A 25,426-nucleotide genomic window follows, 5' to 3' on the forward strand; every position below is an offset into this window, starting at 1 on the left:
TAGCGAAATCACTGCATTTAGTATCCTGTCTCGTGAGCACAAATGACCAACCGTTTTTGCGCCGTGCATTATACGGGGTTATCCCACATTACTTAAGCTGCTAATCCCGTGTTATGGGGAAAAAGCAACTAATTAATGTTGAAAATGCGCACTTTGTGGCGGGATTTGGCCTAACTCTCTTTAGTCAAGTATCAATTCCTAGAGAGAACCCGCGCGAATCAAGCATCTCTTTTTAAAGGGAAAACGACACAAATAGTCTCCGAACTTTGATCTAATATGTAATGTGCAATGTAATCTTTGAACTTATAATTTGTTTAACGTAGTTCCCGAGCTTTAGTCCAATATGTAATGTGGTCTCTGAACTTTTGATTTGTTCAATACGATTCTGAACTTTTGGTACATATTTAATTTAAGCCATGAACTATATGAATGTATTCAATGTTGTCCCCGATATCGACTTAATGGAAGGAAAATATGGAATGTTTTCATATAGCTTAGGGATTACATTGAAAATGTTCCAAAAGTTCATAAATTGCATTGAACAAATCAAAAGTTCATGGATCATACTGCATATTAGGCTAAAATTTATGGTCCATATTGAACAAATTATGAGTTCAAGAACCATATTGTATGTTGGATTAAAGTTCGGAGATTATTTACGTCATTTCTTTATATTTTTCATAACCTTTGGCATTGATCAGGAGAACGCTAAAAAACTAACATCATGAAGGATCACATGTCCACGGAAAATATCTTCACCAACGTCCATGCTTACAAGATCTAATAAAAGAGAACTGTGTAAAACCCGAGGTGAAAATGTTTCACTCGCGCCCCCGAACGATTCTTTATCAAAACGCTTTCTTGCTTGCTTAAGACTCACTTCACACTAATCCACCGGAGCAACCGGCCACAAGCGTGCGACCGGGACCGGAGACATCCGAAAACCCCCCCAACAACTTCTTTAGATGCCGCGGTAAAGCAAATGTACTAAGGTCGATTTGCAAGATCGATGTAGTAGGCGGTTCGGTTGGATTGTAAGCAAAATATTTGCGTAAGGTGGATCGAATTCAATGATCGGATCGGCGACAAATTATCACGTGTCGAATTCGCTTATTTTTCAAATTGGTCCTCAACGCTTTTCCCTTCTTTTTCCGTTAACTTGCGCAGCAGCCACTTCACGAAGTACGGAGGCCAACTCTTCGGAGCTAAGGAAGGAATATCAGCCATCCTGACACCAACGTCAAAAGGGTCAACAAAACTTTAATAAAAAAAAAGTCCAGACCTAAGTTGTTGCGTCACTGCAGAATAATGATATGGACTTTACTAGCATAATAGTTTTTGAGCAACTTCGAAAATAATAATGTGTTGTGAGCTATGAATTTTTAAAAGAGGAGATCTCATAATAATTTTTAATCAACACCGTTAACATAACAGTCACCCAAAAGCTGTTACATAATCGATTTTCTAATGATATGATATAAATTAATCCCGGACAACTAGATGCAAACTTGAAATGTGAGGTCAAACTCAAAAGGAAAAATTGGCAAATTGTGAAAAGTGGGTATGCATGCATGCATGCAAGTTATTATGGATGATGATGGTTTTTGCAATTTACCTAGTTTCTAATATTTACCTAGTCAGTAGAGCAACAGGCGTTTTAAAATTCACTATTCTTATTGACCCAAAAAAAAAAAAAAATTCACTATTCTTGGACGCTCGATAAAATACAACTTCCTAAGCATTTAATTTCTATTTGTATAACTTATATGTGGGAATTTGTTCCATTAACTTTTTCTCTCATTGACTTAAAATTGAGAAAAATTATCAAAAAAGTTTTAAATCTTTCAATTGTGCCAATTGAGTTCTAAATTTTTTAACATTTTTCTAATTGAGTCAATCCAATCGGTTTTGATCGAAAATCACAGAGATAAACGCCAGGCATCTACGTCGACATCTTTAATAACATCTTAGTATTTTTTTTTAATTATAAAAAAATTTATCTTTCTGTATTCTTTTAGTTTCTTTTTCTTTTTAGATCTAGGGCCGGGGCACCTCACTCTATCCGGGCGACGTGGCTTCGCCCAAACTCGAGGGTTGCGGCTCCCACGTATTGTCCAGATTTGACGAACGTTGCCGCGCCCTCGCCTAGTGCCGATGAGGGTCGGTCGATGACCCTTGCCAGCCCTCAAAGAAAAAATAAAAACGTTAAAGAAATTATAACATATTAGTAAAATATTATTATATTTACGTCAAAGAAAATCACGTCACGTAGGATAGTCGACGTCCACGTTAGCGATTTTACTCCAAAATTGATCGAATCGACTCAATTGGCAAAATGTGAAAAACTTTGTCTATGAATTTGCACAATTGAAAGGTTTATGACTGAAATGATACTAGTATAATAAGTTGATGACCTTTTTTTTTTTTTGGTAATTGTCCCTAGTAAGATGCAAGACTTGTTCTTATCAACTTGAAAGATCTTAGTGCTAATAATAATTGCCGAGGCGAAACCGGTACGATCATGGGATGTAACTTTTTAAACATGTAACTTTTCTTTTATAGCTTATACGTAGGAATTTGTTTAATCAAGTTTACAATTAAACCTATAAGTAATATTTCAAGAATACAATCTAAATATACATAACAATTGTAGATTCATTACATGCGGAAGAATTAGAGATTTGCTAGGATTAGACACTCGCTGAAATGACCATGAACTGTGAACTGCTGGACAAAGCTCGCAGGTGAGCATGCCACTTGTCATATAATGTTCATGTGTTAGCCCGTAAGGCAAAGTCATGCCCTAACGAACGCACATTAGAGATTTAGCTTCAAGCCACCTTTGTTTGTTAACCCTGGCAATGAATTCTTCGACTCTCTTCTTCAATTCCTCAGCAGGAATCCCATCCTCCTCTGGCACACTTGTCTCATCCTTTTCTTCATCATCGTCATCTTCTTCTTGTTCTGGTTCAGCCTCTTGTTTGTCATCATTATCATCACCCAACTCCTCTTCTTCTCTCGCCTCATCTCCAGTCAATCTCTCACTCTCCAATTCCCTCGAACTTTCGCTTTCCGGGCAACTGGAAAGCATCTTCCTGGTCCGGCTCCTCTCGACGTACTCTTCGTAGATGTCGTTGGGCGACGTAGCCGGCGAGTGCAGGCCCCCGAGCTTCGACTCTCTGAGGAGGAAGGCGACGATGGCGTTCACTACCAAGAACAGGCACTTCGGACTGAGCAGTGAAGTCCCGAAGTGGGGAAGGGCGACGAGCAGGAAATGCTCGATGGAGGGCAACCAGAAGGGGTAGGAACAGAAGAGACTACATGTCAGGGCAGTCAAAAGGTAAGGGATGAAACTAGAAAGAAGGTGGTGGTGATTCTTGAGCTTGTGATTCTTCATGGCAGCTTGAAGCTTCAGTGCTTCAATGGGTTCCATCTTTCTTGAAGCCTCAAAGAAAAGATCCTCTATCAAGGTTGATGAGCAAAGCCTTGATGAGTGAGATTTCGCATCTGACTGAACATAGAGCAGTGACAGAAGGCCTTTTATAGAGAGGTAAAAGGGGGAAGTTCTGGGAGAGAATCTGTGAATAATATTGCTCTTAACTTTAAAATTGTTGTTTTTTTTTGCTCTTTTTCTTCTTCCTTTCTTTCTAGGGGAGAATTGCTTTTGGAAAAGGAAATGGGCAGATTAATAATGTGCTCATTTGGGTGCCTTTGTTTAAGCCTCCCACTTGATGGTTTTGAAGTTTCCAGTTAGTTTAGACACAATATCTTATTCATTCATTCACTTCTTGCTGCACATGCATTTTCGACCATCCAATGGGAACATCTTTTGCTATCCCCTCAGGTTATAGTTATATATTAAAACCGGTCGATAAAAAGTATAATTTCATGTGAAGTGACAGACTGTAAATGGACATTTATATAGTAACCATAGTCGGATACCCAATAAAAAAGCAGTTTGTCGCATCTAGACATGGCCACGGGCCGTGAACGGCCGGTTCCGGTTCATGAACAGGCGGTTCCGGTTCGTGGCCACGCTTGAACCAGAACCGGCCCTTGAAGGGGCGGTCTCGGTTCTGGTTCGGGGCCATGCTTGAACCAGAACCGGCCCTTGAAGGGGCAATCCTGGTTCCGGTTCGGCCCAATTTTGGGCCGTTGGAGAGGAAAAGAGCCACTGTTTTTTTTTTCGACGATTCGGAACCGCCTATTCCGAACCAGTTCTGAATTTTTTTAAACCGTAACCGGCCTGTGAGGGGATGAACAAGTTCCGGTTCGGAACCGGCATTCCTAGTCAACGGGCCGATTCTGGTTATTCCACAGGCCGGTTCCGGGACCAAACCGGCCCGTAGCCATGTCTAGTCGCATCACTTGATATACCAAATTTGTAAGCCGGTTTTTATATAGATCGCTTTTCTCTTTCTATTAATAAGTAGGCTCATGAAGAATTATTAAGAACTAATCACGACATCACTTGAACTTAACAAGGATTTTTGGAAAAATTACAAAAAAAAGTCCTAAACCTATTGCAATTGTGCCAATGCAGTTCTAAACTTTTTTTTTTTGCTAATTCAATATTAAATATTTTGTAATTGTGCTAATTCAGTCCCTCCAAAAAATTTTGGCCTTCTAACGTTGACGTGGACGTCGGTCGGCCGGCCTCGCCCGACCATGGCAAAGCTCGACCTCGCCCGGATCTAAGATGGCAAGTCGAGCCTCGCCTAGCCACTGCGAGGCTCGGCCTCCCCCAACCATGGTGAGGTCGCGGGCGGCCGTCCTGCGGCCGGTCGCCAAGTTCCGGCGACAGGCTGGAGGAAGAAGAGGGGATAGGAAGAAAAAAAGAAAAGAAGCATAAAAAAATAAAAATTTTAGGTCGCAGGCTAGGCGGCTAAAGTTTGCCGGACAAACTGAATTGGCACAGTTGTAAAAGGTTTAAGACTGAATTGATAGAAAAAAAAAAGGTTTAGAACTGAATTGGTACAATTGCAAAAGGCTTAGGAATGAATCGACAAAAAAAAAATGTTTAAGACTGAATTGACATAATTGCAATAGGTTTATGATATTTTTGGTAATTTTCCTAGGATTTTTTCTTTTTGTTCACTAATTAGAACAAACACTTTGTTGATTGCATACTAAGAAATTACAAAATTTCATGGCAAAATTTGACCAAAGCTAACACGGGGTCAATGTGTCACGCATGTATCAGTTTGGGGTTCTTAATGACCCAAAAATTTGTTTGGTGTGAATTTATTAGAAATGTACCAGTTTGAGATTTTTCGTGGTATTAATTCAATATTTTTAATGTACAAAGCAAGCATGTGCATTTGGGTATTGATAGCTCTGTTTAAGGAGAATTACTAAAAAGTCATAAACCTATTGCAATTGTGACAATTCAGTCATAAACTTTTTTTTGTTAGTTAAGTCCTAAATTTTTTGTAATTGTGCCAATTCAGTTTACTTTGCCAACCGACGTTGACATGGACAATTATTAACGATATTTTAATTTTTTTTGTCTCTTTTTTTTTCAAAACCTATTGCTATTGCTGCCGGCGAGCCGCTAACAGCCGCAGGAGAGGGCAGCCTCGCCGGTTGTGGGCGAAGGCGGCTTCACCAGCAGCTAACGAGGCCATGAAGACCGATGCCATGGCAAGGCTACCCTCGTCTAGATCTAGCAAGGGGGCTTTGCCCGTGGTTGCCGGGCACTATAGTAATAGGTTTTGACAAAAAAGAAACATAAAAAAATAAATATACTAACATATTATTAAAAATTAGTACGTTAGATCCAACTTGAAAAATGGACTGAATTGACACAATTGCAAAAAGTTTAAGACTCAACTGACAAAAAAAAAAAAAAACAGTTTAAGATTGAACTGGCACAATTACACTAACTTTAGGATTTTTTTAAATATATTTTTCTACTTTATTTATTGAGAAGTGGGACGCCAAAGGAAGCTCCGGGACATGAAAGTTTTTTCTAGTGATTTTTGGTGATGCAATGCCTTTTATGCTATTACTTTTGGTAGCACGTTTTGAAAGGAGAGCCAAAAACCATGTGCATTTCCTCCGGTTTCTACATTATAGTATGAATCTTGCATTACATAATTCCTCGGAAAGCTTCCTTCGGCTGGCTTATTCCTCAAAAAGGTGAAATTAGACCACCGAGGCGTGTTAGAAAAAGTAAATTTATCTAAAAGCATCCGCATTCTTTTCCAAAAGCATCCCGCTTGCAAAAATGAATGGAACGCAAATGATCGCTTTCATCAATGTTGTAGTATAAATGGTTGTTGATAATAGGGATTTATTCATATAGCCTAATTTTTCTACACTTTTAGGAAAATATCTGTTAGATCATTGATTTTCTGTGAAATAAGCACGCAAATTCAAGGGGCAATTGCAATCGTTTAATCTAATTTCAAACCGCGACGTTCAATCTTTGTTGATTCGAGAGTGCCGAACTTTCCTTGTTGGAAGCAAAAGGAAAACTTTCTATGCCGACGTCAAGTATCACCAGGAGAAGATATTTCGGTTTGTAGCTTTTTATAAATCAAAACGTTTCACAATAATCATGCGTTCAATGAGGCTTTCACAAAGCAAAATCTATAAAGTGAAGGAAGAATGGAGTTTTGAGAGGTGCTCAGATTTTTCAACTCACCTTTTTCTGGGGAGTCACTTTGCATGGTAGTGCAGAGCGGGGTTGTAAAGAAGGTCCACTAGGCAATCAAAGCATGCAAACTTTGCTGGATTTCTAATATAGTTCCTTTAAAAACTTTTTCATGAACAATTTGGGGTTGGATCTCAAATCAAAGTTGGTTTGCAGGACTCAAAACTTTTACCAGTGTCCTGAAACTTCCCTTGATTCTTGTGGTGCTGCCCAGTTGCTCATATGAGTTTTGAACGTGCAATGTATCGGTGTTCTCGCTTTTGCAGAAACCGACGGACGATACCAAAAGATTCCATGCTAAAAAGGGCCACTACAGTCCCAATAATTACCAGAATCATACACAGGGAGAGTATGAAGGAAGGCCCCTAAAGCATGGTGCTGGGAAAACAGAGACTTTTTCCAAAGATCCTGCATCACAACTCAATAATAATTGAGACAGGTTTCAACCAAGGGCAAAGCTGCTTTACATCTTTTTTTCTCCTCCAACTATCCTATTTTGCAGTTTTGCCAAATTGAGAGGATTCCGTGGGCTAGTCGGATTTTGAGCAAGCTTTTGAATGGTGGAAAAGAGCAGCTCGAAGTGCATGAACCCTGTTTGCCGCAAATGTATTGTGAAAAATCACTCGAGTTTTACCCCCAAAAAGGCAGATGATATAAGCCAGGCAAGGAAACATCGGTATCTGATGAATTACAGCCAGAAATTTATGAAGATACGACAGTGCAGCGCTCCAGACATGTAAATTCCACGAAATACCAGATCTTCCTCATGTTGTAACAAGCAATAAAAAAAAACCATTACAAATTTAGGTGGAGTAAAGTTTAAGACTCAGGCCAATGTGTCAATGTTACAAGTTTGTGTATCTCCTTTGATCTTCTGCAAAAATTCAAGCAAAATTCTCGAAAACGTTCAGATTTTATACTAGTTAAAATCATGAGATTGTGGAATGAAGACTTCAAACACACAGGACGGCAGACAGGCGCAAACAAAATTTCATCATTGATGAACTAAATCCAGCATAAGATACAAAAAAAAAACAGGCACCATTCTCGCTTGAATTGAATAGTGCCAGGACAGTATTAGCCCCCACAATGAACTCAACCACAAGAAGAACAGCCGGTAAAAACATCAAGATTACTACAGGTCACTCGACTGCAGGCACAAAACCTACAAAACAACTAATTCTCGATGAAATTGACAAAGAAAACAGATGGCTATGACTAAAAATCCAATCCTTGACATCCAAGGAAGAATCTGGAGAACCAGATCGCCGACCATCCACAATGGAGGAAAAGAATGAACTATTTTCTATTTCTAACTCTAGGGCACAAAACTGCATGGAGGGTGGCTTCAAAGTACCACAGCAACTTTCTCTGGAGATACAAGGGAAGCAGGATAAGCAATAAGGGGCTCGTAGTGATCAGCTCCGGCACCACACCACCCTGCATGTTAAAATCAATAGTAAGGCAACGTTAAATCCAGATAGGAGTTCACAACTCCAGACCGACTTGCTAAAAGACTGCAATTTTCACTTCTTCTTTTTTCCATTTTGTTTCTTTTTGGTTTTCTGGGAAGCAGGCAGAATGCCAAATTCATTTACCTGTTCCTTTCATGAAAAGGAATAAAGGAGGACCCATTATATGACTTCTTGGATGATGAGGGAGGAAGAAAACGCAGTTCTCTTCATCGACCATTGCGTCAGATCCATGGGCTTGCACCTGAAAATGACAACATCATAGCTCGTTAAAGGATGATCCCTCAGAAACTTTTCTAGTTTAGCAAGTAGGGGACAAAATGGATTAAGAGAGCATAGTAAATATACATCAAGGAGCGAGGAAAGAAAATAAGAAGGGAAAAACAAGATATTTTAAGAACTTAGAAGTATCGTAAGCTATGAAGCAAAGAGAACAGCTATCACCAAAACATATTATGAAGCAACCCAAAGATATTGCACTACAAACAGTAATGTAGACCTGCTGTTCACTAATATAGGGTTCGCAAACTCCATAGTCACTAAAAGGACAAAAGATCCATAAGGACTATCACTGGGGCCAGAAAATCGTGTTCAAAACACAGCCCGCACAAACAGCATAGAGCAGCAAAGACAAAACATCCAATCTTGTCTGCTTAGGTCGTGATTGCTACTTGTTCAAATGAGTGACAGTTATCTGCCAACCGTTCCCAGCTGAGGGCTATCAACAGGGGAGTGATGTATAACATAAAACCAAGAGGCACAAGCAGGAAAACTGTAGAAGTTTCAAACTCTCCAACCACATTGCTAACTAGAAATTGCTTCACCGGCAGAACATAAGGAACCCATAGACCAGGAGTTGCAGCAGCTCCAGTTGGCTAGATGTAAGAGAGTAAAGCCAGGGTTAAGTCCAACAATAATCCAGTCAAGTTCTGGATGAATCAGAACAAAGTTGAGGAGTTACTTTTTTTTTTTTTTTGGTCAAAGAGGAGTTACTTGATTTCCAACGAAAGCCAATGATATTTAAGCTAACTGCCAGGGCATATGTAGTGTGCTCTGAGCTCCAATAAGCCCTATGTGGTCTCCTTGACATCTCAAGAGTTTGAAACAATTAAGTGCTCATCGAATATAAATATTTTAGCTAATTTTCCAGGCTAATCTACCCTGGTAGTAGACCGCGTATACCATGAGAACAGCATTACTTCAGAAATCATGAGCATAGCCAAAGTCTGACAAGATACAAACACAAATCAAGATCATAGGACCACCACATATTTACAGAAGAAGAAAAGGAACAGCCCAATCAAACTTCAATATGATAAAGGGAGAGAATTTTGCACTAACCACAAAAATCTCTCGGTTGAACTCTGTTGCAAGGCATTCAATTGCAATGTCATCCCCAAACGCCGCAGCGTGGCCTTCTCTGTTCTCATCTACAGTAAATAAACCCTCCTCGGTGTACTGCAAAGTGATGATATCATATTCATCGTCAGATGAACCCGAGATTGACATGTATTTGGCCCAACTTGAGCCATCATTCACGGGAATGCATCTCTCTTTGTAAATAGATTCCGCCGCCATTTCTCTTCAATAAGAAAACAGGAATGCATCAAGAATAGTAAATCCAAGATTCAGTTGAAACAATGGAACCCAATTCAGTTCGAGATTGCAACTTCGTTTCTTTAACCTTATTGCATCCAATGTCACTATAATACAATGTAGTGCATTCAATTCCAAGTGTGCATTCTTCAAGTTTCAAGAAAGCAAAATTCAGTCGGTCATAGCTCGCCAAAGAGACATCTGGGTAGCATCGCAAATAGAATTGAAAATCAACCGAATTAGTTTGATTTTTACTCCTGCACATAATATCAAGAAAATGAAAGGTACTGAAAGCCATGCCCTTGAAGAATATTTCGTAATGACCAAAGTCCCAGACGTTAATTTCTGGCTCAAACCCTAGCTTTGACTCCAGCAAAGGTAAAAGAAAATCAAGACTCCACAAACTTTCTTGTTTTTCTCAGTTCTTATCTTTTCCAACCAAACCCAAAGCTTTCGACAAAAAAATTAAGAAAAGAAACAACCCGAAGCTGGCAGACAACAAATCAATGAACCAAATCTTGACAAACTACGACCAACGAAACCCACAAAAAGAATTCATCATTTTATGGTGAAAAACACATAGATTGCTACCTCTGCATCCCAAGCTGAACCAGTTCCACAATGGCCGAATCAAGAGCAACCCTGTCCTCTTTCTTTGCCACTAGCTTCACCTCCTGAACCACATGAACCCCCCATCCGCTCTTCAGATCCGGCGAGTACATGTGCCGAATCGCGACCTCCACCGCCTCCTTCGTCTCCCCAGTCGCAGATCTGAGGCCCTCCAAGAACCGCCCCACCACGCGCCGCCTCAGATCCCGCGCGTCGCCCCCACGCGCCGCCACGCCTCCCGTCGTCGCCCTCATCGACGCCGTGAAGAGGCAGTTTCCGTCGGCCGACACCTCCCCGCCGTGAGATAAATAGAAGACCACCGGCGGCGAGTCTTTATCCTGCGGGTGCCGCCAAAGGACGCCCTTGGAGCGAAGGCGCTGGAGGCGGCGCCTCTGCTGGTCCTCGAGGCCCGGCACGTCGTCCCAGGAGGCCTTGATCTGGTGGTGGTCGGGGAGATCGACGACCGGGACGGAATCGAGTGATTCCGCGTTGACTTCCCTCCAAGGCACGATGGCCATCGACGTTGGGGATGGGAATGCCTCCGCCACGGCCGTCGAATCGCACAGCAGCTTCCCCATTTAAGATTTAAAGATCTTTCTCCCCTCCCCCCGCCTTTTTTTGTTTTTGCGTATGAATTTCTGCTGTTTTTTCCTCGCTTCTTGTTCTTCAATGGAGGCGTTGCAGACGCACAGCGAGAGAGAGAAGGTGGGAGAGAAAGAGAGAGAAGAGTTAACGGATAGATTGGCAACGCGGGAGAGAAATGGGACACGTGTGCCAAATCTGGGGCTCTTTTTAGAGGGGCAACGACACAGAGAGGAACGTTGCTAACGTGAGCTGGTGGACCACTGCGCACAATCCTCGACCAGTTGTTTTTCTCAAAAAAAAAAAAAAAAATCCATTTGGAATTATTTTTATTCTGCTGCTAGACGTTATTAGTTGGCAAATAGCATATTCTTTTTGAATATTTTTGTTGGGGGGGGCCGCTGGCACGAGGAGCCAATAGCAAAGTGACACGAAAGCATTTTTCTTGGAGCGCTCACATTTGACTAATCCAAAAATTGGTCTGAGAAGGGCGAAATCCCCAACGGCGGCTGCGGCTGGGGAGCGAGCGGCTTCGAAGTCCCGAGGAACGGCGCGCCATCCTCCAACAGGAGCTTCGCTTCGGCTCTCGCTCTCGGCTAGAGCGTAACGGTCAAATAATGACGTGGCACGTTCGGATTGGTTTGAATCCTGTTTTAGCAGTGGAGCACCTCCATTCATGTGTGAGAAATGTTATATGCAGAAAATGGGAAGAAACGGAAATGCTTTTGGATTTTTCTTTCTAATTCCGCAATTTATCCAAAGAGGCAAAAGAGAAGATGTGGATGGGAATTTTTTTTTTTTGGGGTTAATATCACGAAACATATCAAACCGGTATATTTATAATAAATTTATCTCAAATTATTTTTTTTATCACAAAAAACCTCATACTAATACACTTGTAACAAATTTACCTTCCGTTAGATTTCGTTAAATCTAACCGTCAAATTATTGAATTGAAAGACACATGACAGTCACAAATATATTAGTTTGGAATTTTTACCTGTGTTTGTCATAGGTGTATCAATTAGGGGTTTTTCGTGGTACTAATCCAATTTAACGGAGAGTAAATTTGTCACGGGAATACTAGTTTGAGATTTTTCATGATATTAACATTTTTTTTTTGTTAGAGGATGCCAAGTTAAAATTACGAGATGAATAGACTCAATTTTTCGTTTCGACTTAATAGACTTGAGTTAACCTATATTTATTGGTTTGTTAATTAACCCCACATTTGACCAAAAAAAATTAACCCCACATGCCATATTAAAAAAATGACAATCGACATGAAGCACGTCTTATTCTCACGTGGTATCAGAAAGATGCTGTAATTTGTAAACGTTGAGTGCGATGAAAATTATCAAAAAAGTCTTAAGTATATTGTAATTGTGTCAATTAGTTTTAAAAATTTTTTTGGTCAATTGAGTCTTAAATCTATTGTATTTATACCAATTCAGTCCATTCGGCTAACTTTTTCCGGTCGGGCTTGGACGCCAGCGGCACTAACATGGCAATTTGTTAATAATATTTAAATATATTTTTTTCCCCTTCTTCTTCCTCAAGCGGATCACACGATCAACGACCAACCAGAGACAAGGCCGACAAGTCTATTCGGCTAAAGTTGGGCTAAAGTTGGCTAGATGGACTAAATTAACATAAATATAAAAGGTTTAAAACTGAAATGACACAACTACAATAAATTTAGTATTTTTTTGATAATTTTTCCGTCGAGAATGAATGCGTGGATACTGCCATTTGTTACTTGTGGTGTACATACACGATTGATATAAATGAAAATTCGCTTGCATCCTGCCATGTTGTTTGTGACATGGAGAAATATATGTTCATAGAATTACAAAAACAAAAAGAGACCAAAAAAAAAAAAAAGAGAGAAGAAAACACAAGAAGAGTAGTTTTGAGGAAAATTATCAAAAAACAGTCTCAAATCTATTGTATTTGTACTAATTCAGTCTTAAATTTTCGAATCTAATGAATTCAATCATTCCAGCCAATTTTCGCTAGAATTTACTTATTTGGACGTCGTCCATCGTACGTGTCACGACCAATGCTGATATGGAGATATTTTATTATTTTAGAATCGTTTAATTTATAATTTTTCTTCTATTTTCTTTCTTCTACTTTCCTTCTTCCTCCTCCAATCGTCGGGCCTCGACGATGGCCGGTGAGGTCTACGGTCACCGTATCCTCGCGGAGTGGCCTCACCAAGCCCACTTGGCCTCGCCGGATTTTACGAGGACGAACCTTGTTCGAGGATGGCGAGTGCGACCCTCCAATGAGGGCAACCTTCGCCTATGGCCACTTTCCAGCCATTCTCGAGGCTCGACGACCAGCCCATAAAGAAGGAAAAAAAAAAAAAGGAAGAAAAGAAAAGAAAGCTAAATAAGTTTAAAAAAAAATGAAAATATTAAAAATTATTCACGTCAATACCGATTGTGTCATGGAGGATGGTCGATGTCCGTGTCACAAATGCAACTTTTTAAATAGTTTCCCGATTAATTTTCATATGACGAGGGCAATGCTAGCTTCTTTGAGAAAAAATGTCACCACCGCTTTTTAAACCTCAACCACGCAAAGAAATCGAAGCTCCCTCTAATAGAGTTTTATAGTGCAGTCCTCTTTCCATGCCAACCACGATAATAATAACTTGGGATTTGAGAAACCGACGCTATAACAGTATAACGATGTAATCTCAACCACACATTTTCCGAATGACAAAAAATATATAGCAATTATGGCAGGACCCACTTTTAATCTTATGACTAGTAATTCATCATCATACTATCATACTGTCATGCTAGCAAGACCCATAATAACTTTATCTTCGTCATATCAACAACATTCCAATAAAGGTATGCTTGTTTCAACCAAAAATAAAATAAAATAAACAAAAGTATGTTTATTTCACAAAAAATAAATAATTTATAAAATATTTTCCTAGAAATGATGGTTAGTCTCACCCATATAATTAAGGAAAATTATATTCATCGTCTGTGAAAATATTTAGACATAATTATTGTCAAAAATGAAAAATTTTCATCGACTAATTATTTCAAGCGACACTAATGATTTTTCTGGGAAAATATTTTCAAATCATTCATTTATTACGAAACAAACGAAGCGGAAGAAGTCTCTTTGTTTTTTTTTCTCTTGACTCCTCTTTTGCATCCCTTTCTAATTATTAAACTTAGGAATGGTTTGACGCCTAATATGTGTACATGTCATGCAATTGAATTTATGGTTCTTGATCTCTCTCCATGGTTCAGGTGACATTGAATTTCTTCCGGTATTTAGGCTCCGTTTGTTTCATGAATAATATTTGATTTGAAAAATATTTCCCTAAAAAATGATTGCTTGTATCACTTGAAATAATTAGTCAATGAAAAATATTTTCATTCTTAGCGACAATTTTTGTCTAAATATTTTTATGAACGATGAAAATATTTTTTATTTCTTCGTTTTTGCGAGCAATACAAGGGATCTTTTTCAGGAAAATATTTTACGAATCATTCATTTTTTGCGAAACAAACCGTGCCTTAGTGATGCTAGTTACAGGAAGAGACTTTGTCTCGAGCCTCCACCATAACCATGTTGGCCACCACCGCCATGATCGTTTCGGACTTGCAAAGGGCCTTATCGCCACTAGTTGAGACTATTGATCCGAGTCGGCATTTGCGACGTGACAATAATTACGCTCATAAGGAATTGGATCTATGGTGACGAAATACGAACTTGGTCACCGGCAATGATCCACTCTAGAGCAACAAAACATCAGTTCCGTCGCAAAAGAGAAAACAAGAACAGACATTAGGCCACGGAAAGCTGGTTTCCATCGTGCTTTGGCTGAGCAAAGGCGACGAAAACAGAAGTTCGTCGCTGTTGAATCGAGCAATAACAACGAAATTCTCACTCCCTCGCCTTTTGGTTAAGACTGGAAGCTCATCAAACAAAGACACAACTGAAATTCCGTAGTCATTGCTCCAACCAAGGGGTAATATTCAACTTCGTCCCGTCAGAGCAGACCAAATCATATTATTCTTGGCGACAGAAGTGGATTTTCGTCCTGATGTGTTCGCCGTTGATCTGAGCAAAGGGCGATGATGTTCTGTTGCCTTTGGTCTTAGCAAAGGAGACGAAACGAATCTTTGGAATGTTTATTTGATTGTTTCTGATGCACGTAAACTTGCGTGAAACTAATGGAAACATCTTGGGCCTTTTAATGTAGGTGATATATGTTGGCAGCCGAGCACTAGACCTGTCAAAAGGGTGGTGGGATCGAAAATGACTTGACCCGTTGAACCCTTTTTGACCCATTTTCATGCACTATAAATCTAACGGCCCATCCCGACTCAATCCATGTTCAAACCATACCTGACTCAAACAATGTTGCTGAAACACTCTTATATTTAATTCAATTTAAAAAAAAAACTTATTTCTTATGAATGCGTTTTTATTTTATTTTTTCACGGCCCAACCGACAACCCATACCTGACCCGACCGGCGGTGGGTGGCCGGCAACCGAACTTTTAACTTGTTATGTAAAAGAAAGAAAAAATAAAAATAAAAAATATTATAAATTTTAAATATATATAATATAAAAATTATTCAAGAGGTACATGAATGTGTTGGCTCAACTAATAATATTTATAAACTAAATGAGTTGTAAATGGGTTAAAATGGTTAAAATAAAACTCAAACCCATATTTTAACCTATTTACAACAACATATAATTAAGTTTAGAACTCAAACCTATTAACAACTCATTTATTACAACTTGACTAAACCACGTTTGACCCATCTCATTGAATATGGGTTAAACTATGAATTTTCAGCCCATTTTGACATATCGACCGAACGTGTGTCCCTCATTGTGAAATATCTCATCTCTCGATTTTTCTTCTGCATTTTTTGCAGAGTGTGAAAATCAAATCATATATTTATGATATTAGCGTCCTCACCCTCAATCCCTTTACCAGTAAGACCGCATGCCTATTGGCTTTCAAGTTCAGTTTGATTAGTCACCGGAGATGTATGATTTTGTCATTGAGTTTCGTGGTTTAAGCTGGTGAGATGTAATATCTTTTTGGTGGACTTTGGGATTCTCATCCTTGTAACCAGCTCGTCGTTCTATCCTCTATCTGTATATGCTGACCATATGCGAGACAATTTCCATCAGATAGGAGCACCGTCGTGCCAGTCCTCATACTTATGGGGAGTCGGGTACGATGACATTGATGATGCTAGTGCCACCTCGAAGGAGATGATTTTTCTTCTCCCTTTTTCTTCGTTTTTTTTCTATTTGATTTTTCTGTTTTATGGAAGTGATGAAGTTGCATTCAACTTTTTTGTCAGCGTAGATCGAGCCTATAGTCCACGACCAAAAGTTTGAAGGCAATGCTCGAGCATGAGAAATGCTCGAGCATGAGAAAGGCGATGACATGTTTTAGATTGATTCGATATGCCACGAAGTACAAAGGACGCTCTTACCATCTTTGAAGAACCATTGATTAGGTTATAGCATATTATGGTTGCGCATGGTATGTTAATTTTTGTATCGATTGTCCGAACGACAAATTTTTCAAAAGTTCTTAATCATTGTTCATGTATCAATAGAACATAAAATGAGGTGAGTCCCAACCGTACATGAACTTTCGAGTGCTAGGTTAAGGGTATGATTCCCAAATCTGATGCCTCCATTGTTTCCTCTCTTCTTCTTCTTTTAAGGATGATCCTAACTTAGGTTGGTGTTATGTAAATAAAATCTGAAAATATGTTCTTTTTTTAAAAAACAAGATTGGTGATGAAATAATTTATTAGCTGAGAATTTAAAATTTTTCTTTTTTCCGGCTGATGCAAGAGGAGAAGATGGGGGGGGGGAGAGGGGCCCACTCGCATGGAGTTCGGATCGTCTCACAAATTCTTCCAGGTGGGAGAACAAGGAAGGTGGCAATCAGCGGACTCCCACGTGGCACATGGTCCACGTGTCCCGAGCTCCGGGCAACACGACCGAGCGACAACAGTGCAGAGTCATCCGCTTCCTGTTACCCAGCACTCTCTCTCTCTCTCTCTCTCTCTCCCTCCCCACCTGGCGATGGTTCGCTCTTATTCTTGTTCGTCTTCTCTCACTCACTCGGAGGAAACTTTTCCTTTCTGCTTTTTGGATCGCTTTCTCGCGACACCGAATCCGAGTAAGTCTTTGTTCTTTTCCCTTTAGTTCGTCGTACGCGTCATTTTCCTCGATGATGGGGGCGAGAATTGTCTGGTTAATTTGCTTTAAAAGGTTTCCTGGAATATATGGCTGCACTCCCGGATTTATGGATGGTGAAACCTAGCAACGTCGAGAACTTCGAACCTTGATCGCTCTTGAGGAGCTTAGATTACATGCAAATGCGGGTTCTTTCTTAACGCTGCAGTTACCTGTCAGGTCGAATTCTGCAAGTTTTTGGGAATGCGGCATAGTTTTCTTGTGACATGGTCGGTGAATTGTCGTGGCTGATCTGTTTTCTGAGCGTATTTTTTACTCCGCTAAGCTAACACTGGAAGAGCAATTCTAAGGTCGCATAAATGGACACGAATCTTTGTATTAGCAGAATCCCATAATGGGCTTTCGGATGGGGTGATGCTTGTACAGGATTGTTGGTATGGTATGTACTAATCAAGTTTGGATCTCGATGGAGAGAAAGGATAGCTTGCTTGTTTGCTGAATTTTGTTCCTTGCCTTCGTATGCTTGCATCGTCTGCAAAAACTGATTATGACCACCTTTCCAGGTTTTTATCTTTTTGCTGGACTTTGCAGTATAAGCGTCGTCCCTGAACTTCCAAAACTCAATCCAAGTCGGTTATAAGGGGAACAATAATGTCAGGAGCAACCTTGGGTGTGGCTCCCGGTGCGGAGCTTGACCAAACCGTCCTCTCCGCGGCCACGAAGCCAACAAAGAAGGCCATAAACCAGCAATCCCTTGTTGGCGGAGTGATGGGCTCGTTGCGCATGATCGAGCTCCAGCTCGTGGCCTTCATAATGGTGTTCTCCGCGAGTGGCCTCGTCCCCCTTCTCGACCTCATTTTCCCGGCCTTCGCATCTGTGTATCTCATTGCCCTCTCGAAGCTGGCCTTCCCGTCTCACGGCAATGCTGCCAAAGCTTCAGCGGAGATCTTCCAGGGTAGCAGGCTGTTCAGGCTATACGTTGTGGTGGGGACTACGGTCGGATTGTTTCTTCCGCTGGCTTACGTGCTGGGCGGTTTCGCAAGGGGCGATGACCACGCGGTGCGGTCGGCGACTCCTCACCTGTTCTTGCTTTCATTTCAGATATTGACTGAGAACTTGATAAGTGGGCTGTCGCTTTTTTCGCCGCCCGTGAGGGCATTGGTGCCGTTGCTGTATACTGTGAGGCGGATATTCGTGATCATCGATTGGATGACTGATGTGTGGTTTAATAAGACTCTGCAGGCAAATGCACCGCTTAAGGTAAACACTGGAAAACCACATGATACTTTATCTACGCCTGTTCGCTCAAAGTGAAGAATCAATCTTGCGTACTCTGCGGAAGGGTTTCTGTTTCGAACATCTGTTTCTTCTACTGTGAACAATCTTAGGAAGTTTTTCATGTGAAGTCCTTCGAAATGTGTGCACTTTTATCTTGTTGGAAAAGATTTCTCAACAAGTCGAGGGTGTTGTCGAACAATTTAATGTTTGTGCATACTGTACAGTGTCTGCATGGATTGTGAACAGATACTTTGTTCATATGATTAGTTACATGACTCACAGCAAGAGCACTAGATATTTAACACTCATTGGAAATTTTTAAGTGAAGATTCGAAGATTGTTTGTGATGCTGCTCTCTTTTTCATTGTCGATCATATTTAAAAACCTTTCGACTCATTATGGAACTGCTTCTGCTGTTGAACATACCTATAAATCACATGGTTATTTTTCAATTTTGTGGTCCAGGATGTGGTGTGGTTCTGGTTTGGGAGGAGTTTGGCAGCGGTCAATCTGCTATACTTCTCGGTCAACTTGTTCGGGTTCTTGATTCCCCGGTTCCTTCCGCGGGCATTCGAGAGATATTTCAGGGAAAGAGATGAGATTCACGGAAAGATGGCAGAGGACAAGCCTCGCGTAACTGCGGCTGCAAACAAATCCCAGCGTTCAGATAAAAAATCTGATTGACGCCGCCCTTTTTCTTCATGCTGGCCTATGTTTATCACAGTTTTTTTTTTCTTTATGGACTAGGGAAAATCTACTTCTTTTCTCGTTCTAACTGGAATATGTTTCTGCGCTCTTACTTCCCGTTTGCGTGTCTTTAGGTTTCTCTTATAATCGGTCTGGCATGTGTATCGCGGAAATTGGCGAGAATGGTTTTTGTTGTACGTGGCTGATCATGATCTTCAGATAAGAAACTGACCGTGGATTCAATGTCACTGCATACTATGCTAGTGAAAATGAGACATTTTAAATTGGGTTAAGATGAATCGACTAATTTGGCTGTGTTAAAAAGTCTTGCGGAACTTGTGTACTCAGAATGTCATGTTTGAGATTCTGAGGAGGCTTCCGAGGACCTGAACCGAGAACCAAACTGGCCAGTCCTCGAGCAGACAGAAGTAGCAATTGCTATACGATGTATAGGCAAATGAATTGGACTAATACCTCAGGAAAAAGTTGTGAAACCCAGTAACAGAGAACCTCTACTCTTATCAGGTAAAAAACCTTTGGAACGTGTGATCGCCAATGTCCTCAACCCCTCACTCTGGTATAAAGCTTCTGGCAAGTTGGTGACCATGCAATCGAAACGAACGAATGGACAAGGACGACACAGCACACGTTAGGATTAGCCGATGATCGGTCACCTCCAATAATCAAACGTCCTGCAGTGGATTCTGTGGAAGAAAGTCACAGCGACATGGTGGGTCATCACTGTCCCCAAAGGCGACCCACTTTCTTGGCACCATCTGTTTGCCGCGGCCTCGCTGTTTTGTATGGCTGAGTAATCTTCCAACAGGAGGGAAGAGAGAGAAGGAAACCCAACTCATTTTAATGGAGGACCAGGTGGTGATGGTATGGCGACGAGGGTGGTGACAGACTGGTGCCCATGCTCGTGCGCATTAAGAATAGCATGGTGTAGCAAGGAAGAAAATGTGCTGAATCTCGCTAGACATGTAAAAAGACACGACCCTACATTTTCAGGAAGAAAAGGAACAAAACGATGTGGTTGGGTCATAGTGAATGAATTTCACGGACAATACTTGATTGTTCAAGCGAACTCTGTAGTGATAAGATCCGTCGAGCCTTATTTGGCCGCTCCAGGAGCAACTCGAGCCTTATTTGGCTGCTCCAGGAGCAACTGTTCATGGTCGTTGCGGAGAAATCCTTCAGGGTCTTGAGGTAACATAACGCAGGGTCTTGCCAGAAGTGGAACTAGTTTCTGCAGAAGCCATGCAAGGGTACAGAGAGAGGTTCCAGAGTGGAAGGGAAGGCCATGGAAATCGGCCAATGGCGGATTTATACCAACAGGGTGTACGTACGTGCCCAAAAGATGACAATCACGAGTCCAGAATATGTCATATGTCTAGGAGTACGAGTGGCAGTACAAACAAAGGTGAAGTTGTCGGTGTTTTACTCCTGGAGGTGTGATCAAAGAATTGAGGAGCGTCATTCACCTGTCGAATTCAGTTCGGATCGCGGATTCGACGAGAGCTGCTGTCATTAATGACCGACGAGGGTCCTCTCCCTTTCCTAGTTCTCTCTCTCTCTCTCAGTAGGACCAAGCAATCATTGTACTACTGATTGGCAATCTTCCCCCAGCAAATCGGATTCTACGGAAAAATACGAGAGATGGATTCACACGACGACGCTTGTATTCATATTCTGCAACAGCGCTGAAGTTGCCTGAGAAACAACAGGCGCCCACCTAGAGGCAAAGGCCTAATTAATCAGTCCGAAGGAGTGATGAAGAGAGATGCAGCAAGCCAAAATGGCCTTGAAACGTGCTCGGACCTTGAAAGGATGGTTTTATGATGAGCTCGAACGCAATCCTCTTCATGTCGGAATGGCCGCATAGTCATCTTGTGGTAGCTAATGTCAAGGATGACTCGATCACAATAGGAACTTGAAGATCCCACAGCCAAAAGAGCCTCGGTGGTGGGGCTCAAAGGCCTTCCAACATGAACAGTTTGTGGGACATGAGTGCTCAAGCCAGCTTCACCCCATAACTCCAAATCAATCCAGTTTCCAGGGTAGAACTCTGTGATCAAATTAGCAGGAGCAGTTCCTATCGGCCCAACGCTAGCTCAATCCGGCAGAAAGAATACCACAAAATGCATGTGAATCTGTGACGCCGGCCAAGACTCCAAGATGGGTTGGCTTCAAATCCAGAATATGTTGCGCCCATTTCAGGGAACTTTTAGAGCATACCAACCGTTTATGTAATCTCGAAACCATCTAATCAGTAATTAAAGTAGAAATTGCAAAGCCGCACGGGATTAGGTACCACAAAGTCAAATTTAATGTGGCCTACCTTCACATGAAGGACCTACCCAAGAAGCTGGAGATCTCCAAATTCGATGTCCTTTACAAAGAAAAGATTTTCCTTTTCCCTTGTCCAGTTCATTTTTACCATCTTTCTCAACAGAGCCTTTGCTGTCGTCCCCACAATGAAGACCTTTTCACCAAATACCTGGTGGTCTTGTATGAATATGAATTCCGACCTGAAGAAGTCGCTGTAGAGAGCTGGTCGGTCGACAGATACCAGTTCGCAACTAAACAACTGTCACTGCCCACTTGCAAAACGTTTTGATCTCTTGTACATGATGAAGAAGATGATGCTATAGCACCAAAATGTGATTGAAGTGATTATTGATACCAAACAAACACATGAGGAACAAAAGAGGTAATGTAAAATAACCTGCAACAGCATCACCTCACCATGACCAGGTATTGATGGCTTTACACATAATCGGGCGCTCGAGACATGCTGCACTCGTCCATCCATTTATTTTCGGGATTCTGTTTTGACAATAAGAACAGGCAACACCTGCTTGGAACCATCTTCGTGTCTTCTTTCGAGCCATCTTTATCTCATATCAGCAAGAACAATCTCGATAAATCTTGTTTCTAACTCGACTCTTAAAAATAGGTCCTCTTCCATCGAGTCCCCAAAGAACAAAGAAGATCAAAACAGACAGAGATTGCGGCAACAAGATGAAGGTAAATGTGTATTCTGCTTTTTGTAGAAGAGTATCAGGACATTCTCGGTCTTCCAATGTAATCATTCTATCTCAATGCTGCAGTTACTCGGTTGGATGCATCGAAAGTTCCGCCAAACCGGGAGCGAGCCACTCAAGGACTTGGTTATCGGTAAGCTCCTTTCAGAATTCATCTGCCGTTAGTTCCCTCAATCTTTTCATCAAACAAACGAGGGTTGTCAGGTGTGTCATCAATGACAAGTTAATCTACTTCCAATAATCTAAAAGCAGAATTTAACACACGTTCGAATTATTATAAGTTTCACATTAGCTTGTGCACAGGGCTGTTAACAATCTATAGGAGCCATCGTTTGTTGTTAAAGACATGAGATGCTGTTACGGAAAACCGATTTGCAGCATTCCTGCAAATACAGTCTCATTCAGCGATTGGTACTTGGCTGTGTCACAGCACAAAATACATGCAACGTGTGGTTTAGTTCAGTGACACTAACAATGGCACCTGGCTCATAAGAGTAAGGATTAAGTTCATAACATAGTACTCACAAGCCCAAATTGAACTTTTGTGCATCAGGAAACCCCTGCAATTGCCTTTCTGGGAAGCGATCAACCGATGATCAGGAGTACTACCAACACGCAAATTATGGTACCAAACCTGCTGGACATGCCCAGCAAGAGAACCAACTCCGAAAATCATTTGCTTGTTTGGAGGCGGCAAGAGCAGAATATGAAAACCGTCAGGAGGAACAATTGCTAGCTGATGAAGCCCAGATCTTCCCAGGCTTTCTTGCAATAGGCACCCTTGGTTCAGACACTCCCTTGTCCGATCCTTCAACACCGACATTTGCCAACTCGGTCGATTACCTAACCGAGAAGGAAACTGAAATGACGGAGAATGAACTGAGGTTGATCAATGATGAGTTAGAGAAGGTGCTGGTAGCCGAAGCCAAGGAAGAAAGCGGCAATGACTCGTCGGGAAGATCCAGTCTAGTCAGCACGGGAAGAAGCAGCCACTGTAGCACCATCACCCTCTGTGGAAAGCCAATTTTAGAAGGCCAAGAGACCAACAATGGGAGCACAAACACGGTCTATCCCCTCCAAGGATATCTTTTCGGGTCAGCCATTGAATTGTCGGAAACGACAGCAGCGGTGAAGAAGGAACACAGGACATCGCTCGGAGAGCTGTTTCAGAGGAGCAAACTGACAGAGGCTGGATACGAGTCAAAACCCGAGAGGGAGGAGAGGCATACAGCGATGCACCTTATGAAAAAGAAGCTGAAGAAGAGAATACTCCTTCCTTGTGGGAGCTCCACTGCAACTGCTGGCATGAATATTGACTCAACTTCAGCGGAGACAAAGTTCCAAAAGGTACATCGACAAAATTTCCTAGACAAGCAAACCTTTCGTTTGTAGTTTCATAGTCGCTCTATAGGCGATGTAAAAATATGCTAGTCTGAGGCAACCCCTAACGTGAACTGTCGCTTGAAATGGCACTATGATGCCAACTAACTTTATTCAGACTTGATTTTTGTGGAACTCATGGGTCTACAATTCAACCGGCCACCCCAACATCGACACAGAGGCAAGGCAAAGGGGTGATCACCGGTCCAGGGTAGACCCTGGAACGGGACTATAACCGGTCCAGTTGGAATTTGGAACCGGCTATTATGGGTCCGGATCCCAGTTCAGGGTGCAGAATCAGACCGCCGGAGAACCAGACCGTGATAACCCTAAATTTTCTGTTTACTCTTGCTTGTTGCAGCCTCTGGTTCCCTGCTTGTACTGCTAAGGAATTTTACGGCTGCTTCATAATATGCCTAGACGATAAATTTATAAAAAAATCTTTGGAAACAAGGGCTAAGAAATTATAAGAATTTGCCAAAAAGATGTGTATTTGTGAGAGTCATAAAGTTGATGGGTGGGGCTCATATTTTTTTAGCAGATAAAACCGTGTTTATTAATGACGGAATATTAAAGCATTGAGATCATGTTGGTCACCGGTCATCATCAGCTTTCAATATAGGTGATTATTTTAAAGAGTATTGAAACCAAATCCCCCCCTCAAAAAAAAAAAAAAGAATCAGCTAGTTTCGGTAGACCTCGGAACCAGAGTGGCCCGATGGGTCTAGGCCCGATGGGTCTAGTTCTAGTTCCGAAAACTAGGAATGGATGTTAATAGGATAGGTTACAGGTTTTAGATCTATAATCTATTTACTCGTGCCGCTTTCACCTTTCACGTGGATGATTGAATTGTATCTTAGAACATTATTGTAAAACTTTTGGGCTTCACTTATAATTTGATGCATGGGGTTGTAGATTCTTCAGATGTTCCACAGAAAGGTTCACCCCGAGAGTTCCGCCTCGACCAGAAAGACAGAGAAGCGGCAGCAGAGAGAGAGCAAGAAGAAAACAACCCAGGAAAGCAGGAAGAAAAACAGAGATCAGGAGCTTCTTCAGAACAAGCCGCCCCAGTTCAAACTCGCCGGGAGCGAGTCAAATGGAAACAGGGAGTGCTGGATCAAGACGGACGCGGACTGTAAGTAATTGCAATTTTTCCTGATTTCCAAGACCCCTGATGTGACTCGTTGCGTGCTCAAAACGAACGCGTGCCACAAGGTTACGACCAGAAGCGTTTTCTTTTTTTTGATGAGGAAAACCATGGTATGAGTCCGGACAAGCATTCGAAACCGTGTAGGAAATTTCTCATCGGTATTTCTGAAAGAGAAATCTACTTGCCGAGTTCGTGGTCAATCCGTTCGAACCAAAGTGAAAAAACGCAAGAAAACATCCTCAACCAATTGTGCTCATTTGCAACTTTGTCCATGAAATTTCAGCAAGAAATTCTTCTAAGCGGAAAACAAGTTTACAAAGATCATTTTTAGGTTTCCTTTTGCTTTTGATCTAGCCTGAGTGAGCTATAATATGGGGTCATCGCAGATCTGGTGCTGGAGCTGTAGAAGCCGAAGAAGGGAGCGACAGCAGTGGAGGCGATGCCTCCATAAGTAGTATGTGCTTTTCTCATGTCTCTGATGTGCTTCATCAATGGAGAACTTTTGCATCTGGTATGAGAGCGACATTTGTATGGAGTCAAAATAAAAGAGGCTTGCCTCTTAAGATACTCTACTTTTGAGTTGTTTGACATGGTGTGCAACGACCTTGTGGTTCGATACTGGATTCGTATTGGGACCACTGTCGTAATGTATGTTGGAATATGATTAATTTGCAGTGAGGTTATTCTTACATGGACTATCTTGCTAGAATCTCACATTAACTATCACATTTACAGGGTTTGAAAGCG

At 41.4% G+C, this 25,426-nt stretch overlaps 3 protein-coding genes across 3 annotated transcripts; 2 read left to right on the top strand and 1 right to left on the bottom strand.

Annotated features, from left to right (window-relative positions):
- Positions 1 to 7,634: 7,634 nt before the first annotated feature.
- LOC115749324 lies at positions 7,635 to 11,099 on the bottom strand. The gene is made up of 4 exons (XM_030686082.2): positions 10,318 to 11,099; positions 9,472 to 9,712; positions 8,257 to 8,374; positions 7,635 to 8,098 (listed from the first exon to the last, which is right to left on the bottom strand). The coding sequence occupies exons 1-4, from the start codon at positions 10,911 to 10,913 to the stop codon at positions 8,007 to 8,009; spliced, it is 1,047 nt and encodes a 348-aa protein (XP_030541942.1). The 5' UTR covers positions 10,914 to 11,099; the 3' UTR covers positions 7,635 to 8,006.
- A 5,870-nt stretch (positions 11,100 to 16,969) lies between these two features.
- Positions 16,970 to 19,350, top strand: LOC115749413. Its single transcript, XM_030686227.2, has 3 exons — positions 16,970 to 17,120; positions 17,729 to 18,397; positions 18,881 to 19,350. Exons 2-3 carry the CDS (start codon positions 17,789 to 17,791, stop codon positions 19,097 to 19,099), a joined length of 828 nt encoding a protein of 275 aa, XP_030542087.1. The 5' UTR covers positions 16,970 to 17,120; positions 17,729 to 17,788; the 3' UTR covers positions 19,100 to 19,350.
- A 2,581-nt stretch (positions 19,351 to 21,931) lies between these two features.
- LOC115749412 (protein LAZY 1-like) lies at positions 21,932 to 25,367 on the top strand. Its single transcript, XM_030686225.2, has 5 exons — positions 21,932 to 22,132; positions 22,216 to 22,282; positions 22,703 to 23,496; positions 24,445 to 24,664; positions 25,066 to 25,367. Exons 1-5 carry the CDS (start codon positions 22,127 to 22,129, stop codon positions 25,083 to 25,085), a joined length of 1,107 nt encoding a protein of 368 aa, XP_030542085.2. The 5' UTR covers positions 21,932 to 22,126; the 3' UTR covers positions 25,086 to 25,367.
- The last annotated feature ends 59 nt before the right edge of the window (positions 25,368 to 25,426 follow it).

Source organism: Rhodamnia argentea, chromosome 6 (genome assembly GCF_020921035.1).
Source record: "Rhodamnia argentea isolate NSW1041297 chromosome 6, ASM2092103v1, whole genome shotgun sequence".
In the NCBI taxonomy this organism is placed as follows: domain Eukaryota; kingdom Viridiplantae; phylum Streptophyta; class Magnoliopsida; order Myrtales; family Myrtaceae; genus Rhodamnia; species Rhodamnia argentea.

Excerpts from the sequence above, each read along its gene's own strand:
- LOC115749324 (XM_030686082.2), bottom strand. The coding sequence starts at position 10,913 with ATGGGGAAGCTGCTGTGCGATTCGACGGCCGTGGCGGAGGCATTCCCA. Across the intron at positions 9,713-10,317 it reads GTTCAGCTTGGGATGCAGAG|AGAAATGGCGGCGGAATCTA; the intron begins GTAGCAATCTAT and ends TTCTTATTGAAG. Across the intron at positions 8,375-9,471 it reads TCAACCGAGAGATTTTTGTG|GTGCAAGCCCATGGATCTGA; the intron begins GTTAGTGCAAAA and ends TGTCATTTTCAG.
- LOC115749413 (XM_030686227.2), top strand. The coding sequence starts at position 17,789 with ATGTCAGGAGCAACCTTGGGTGTGGCTCCCGGTGCGGAGCTTGACCAA. Across the intron at positions 18,398-18,880 it reads AGGCAAATGCACCGCTTAAG|GATGTGGTGTGGTTCTGGTT; the intron begins GTAAACACTGGA and ends TTTGTGGTCCAG.
- LOC115749412 (XM_030686225.2), top strand. Across the intron at positions 23,497-24,444 it reads CGGAGACAAAGTTCCAAAAG|ATTCTTCAGATGTTCCACAG; the intron begins GTACATCGACAA and ends ATGGGGTTGTAG. Across the intron at positions 24,665-25,065 it reads GATCAAGACGGACGCGGACT|ATCTGGTGCTGGAGCTGTAG; the intron begins GTAAGTAATTGC and ends GGGTCATCGCAG.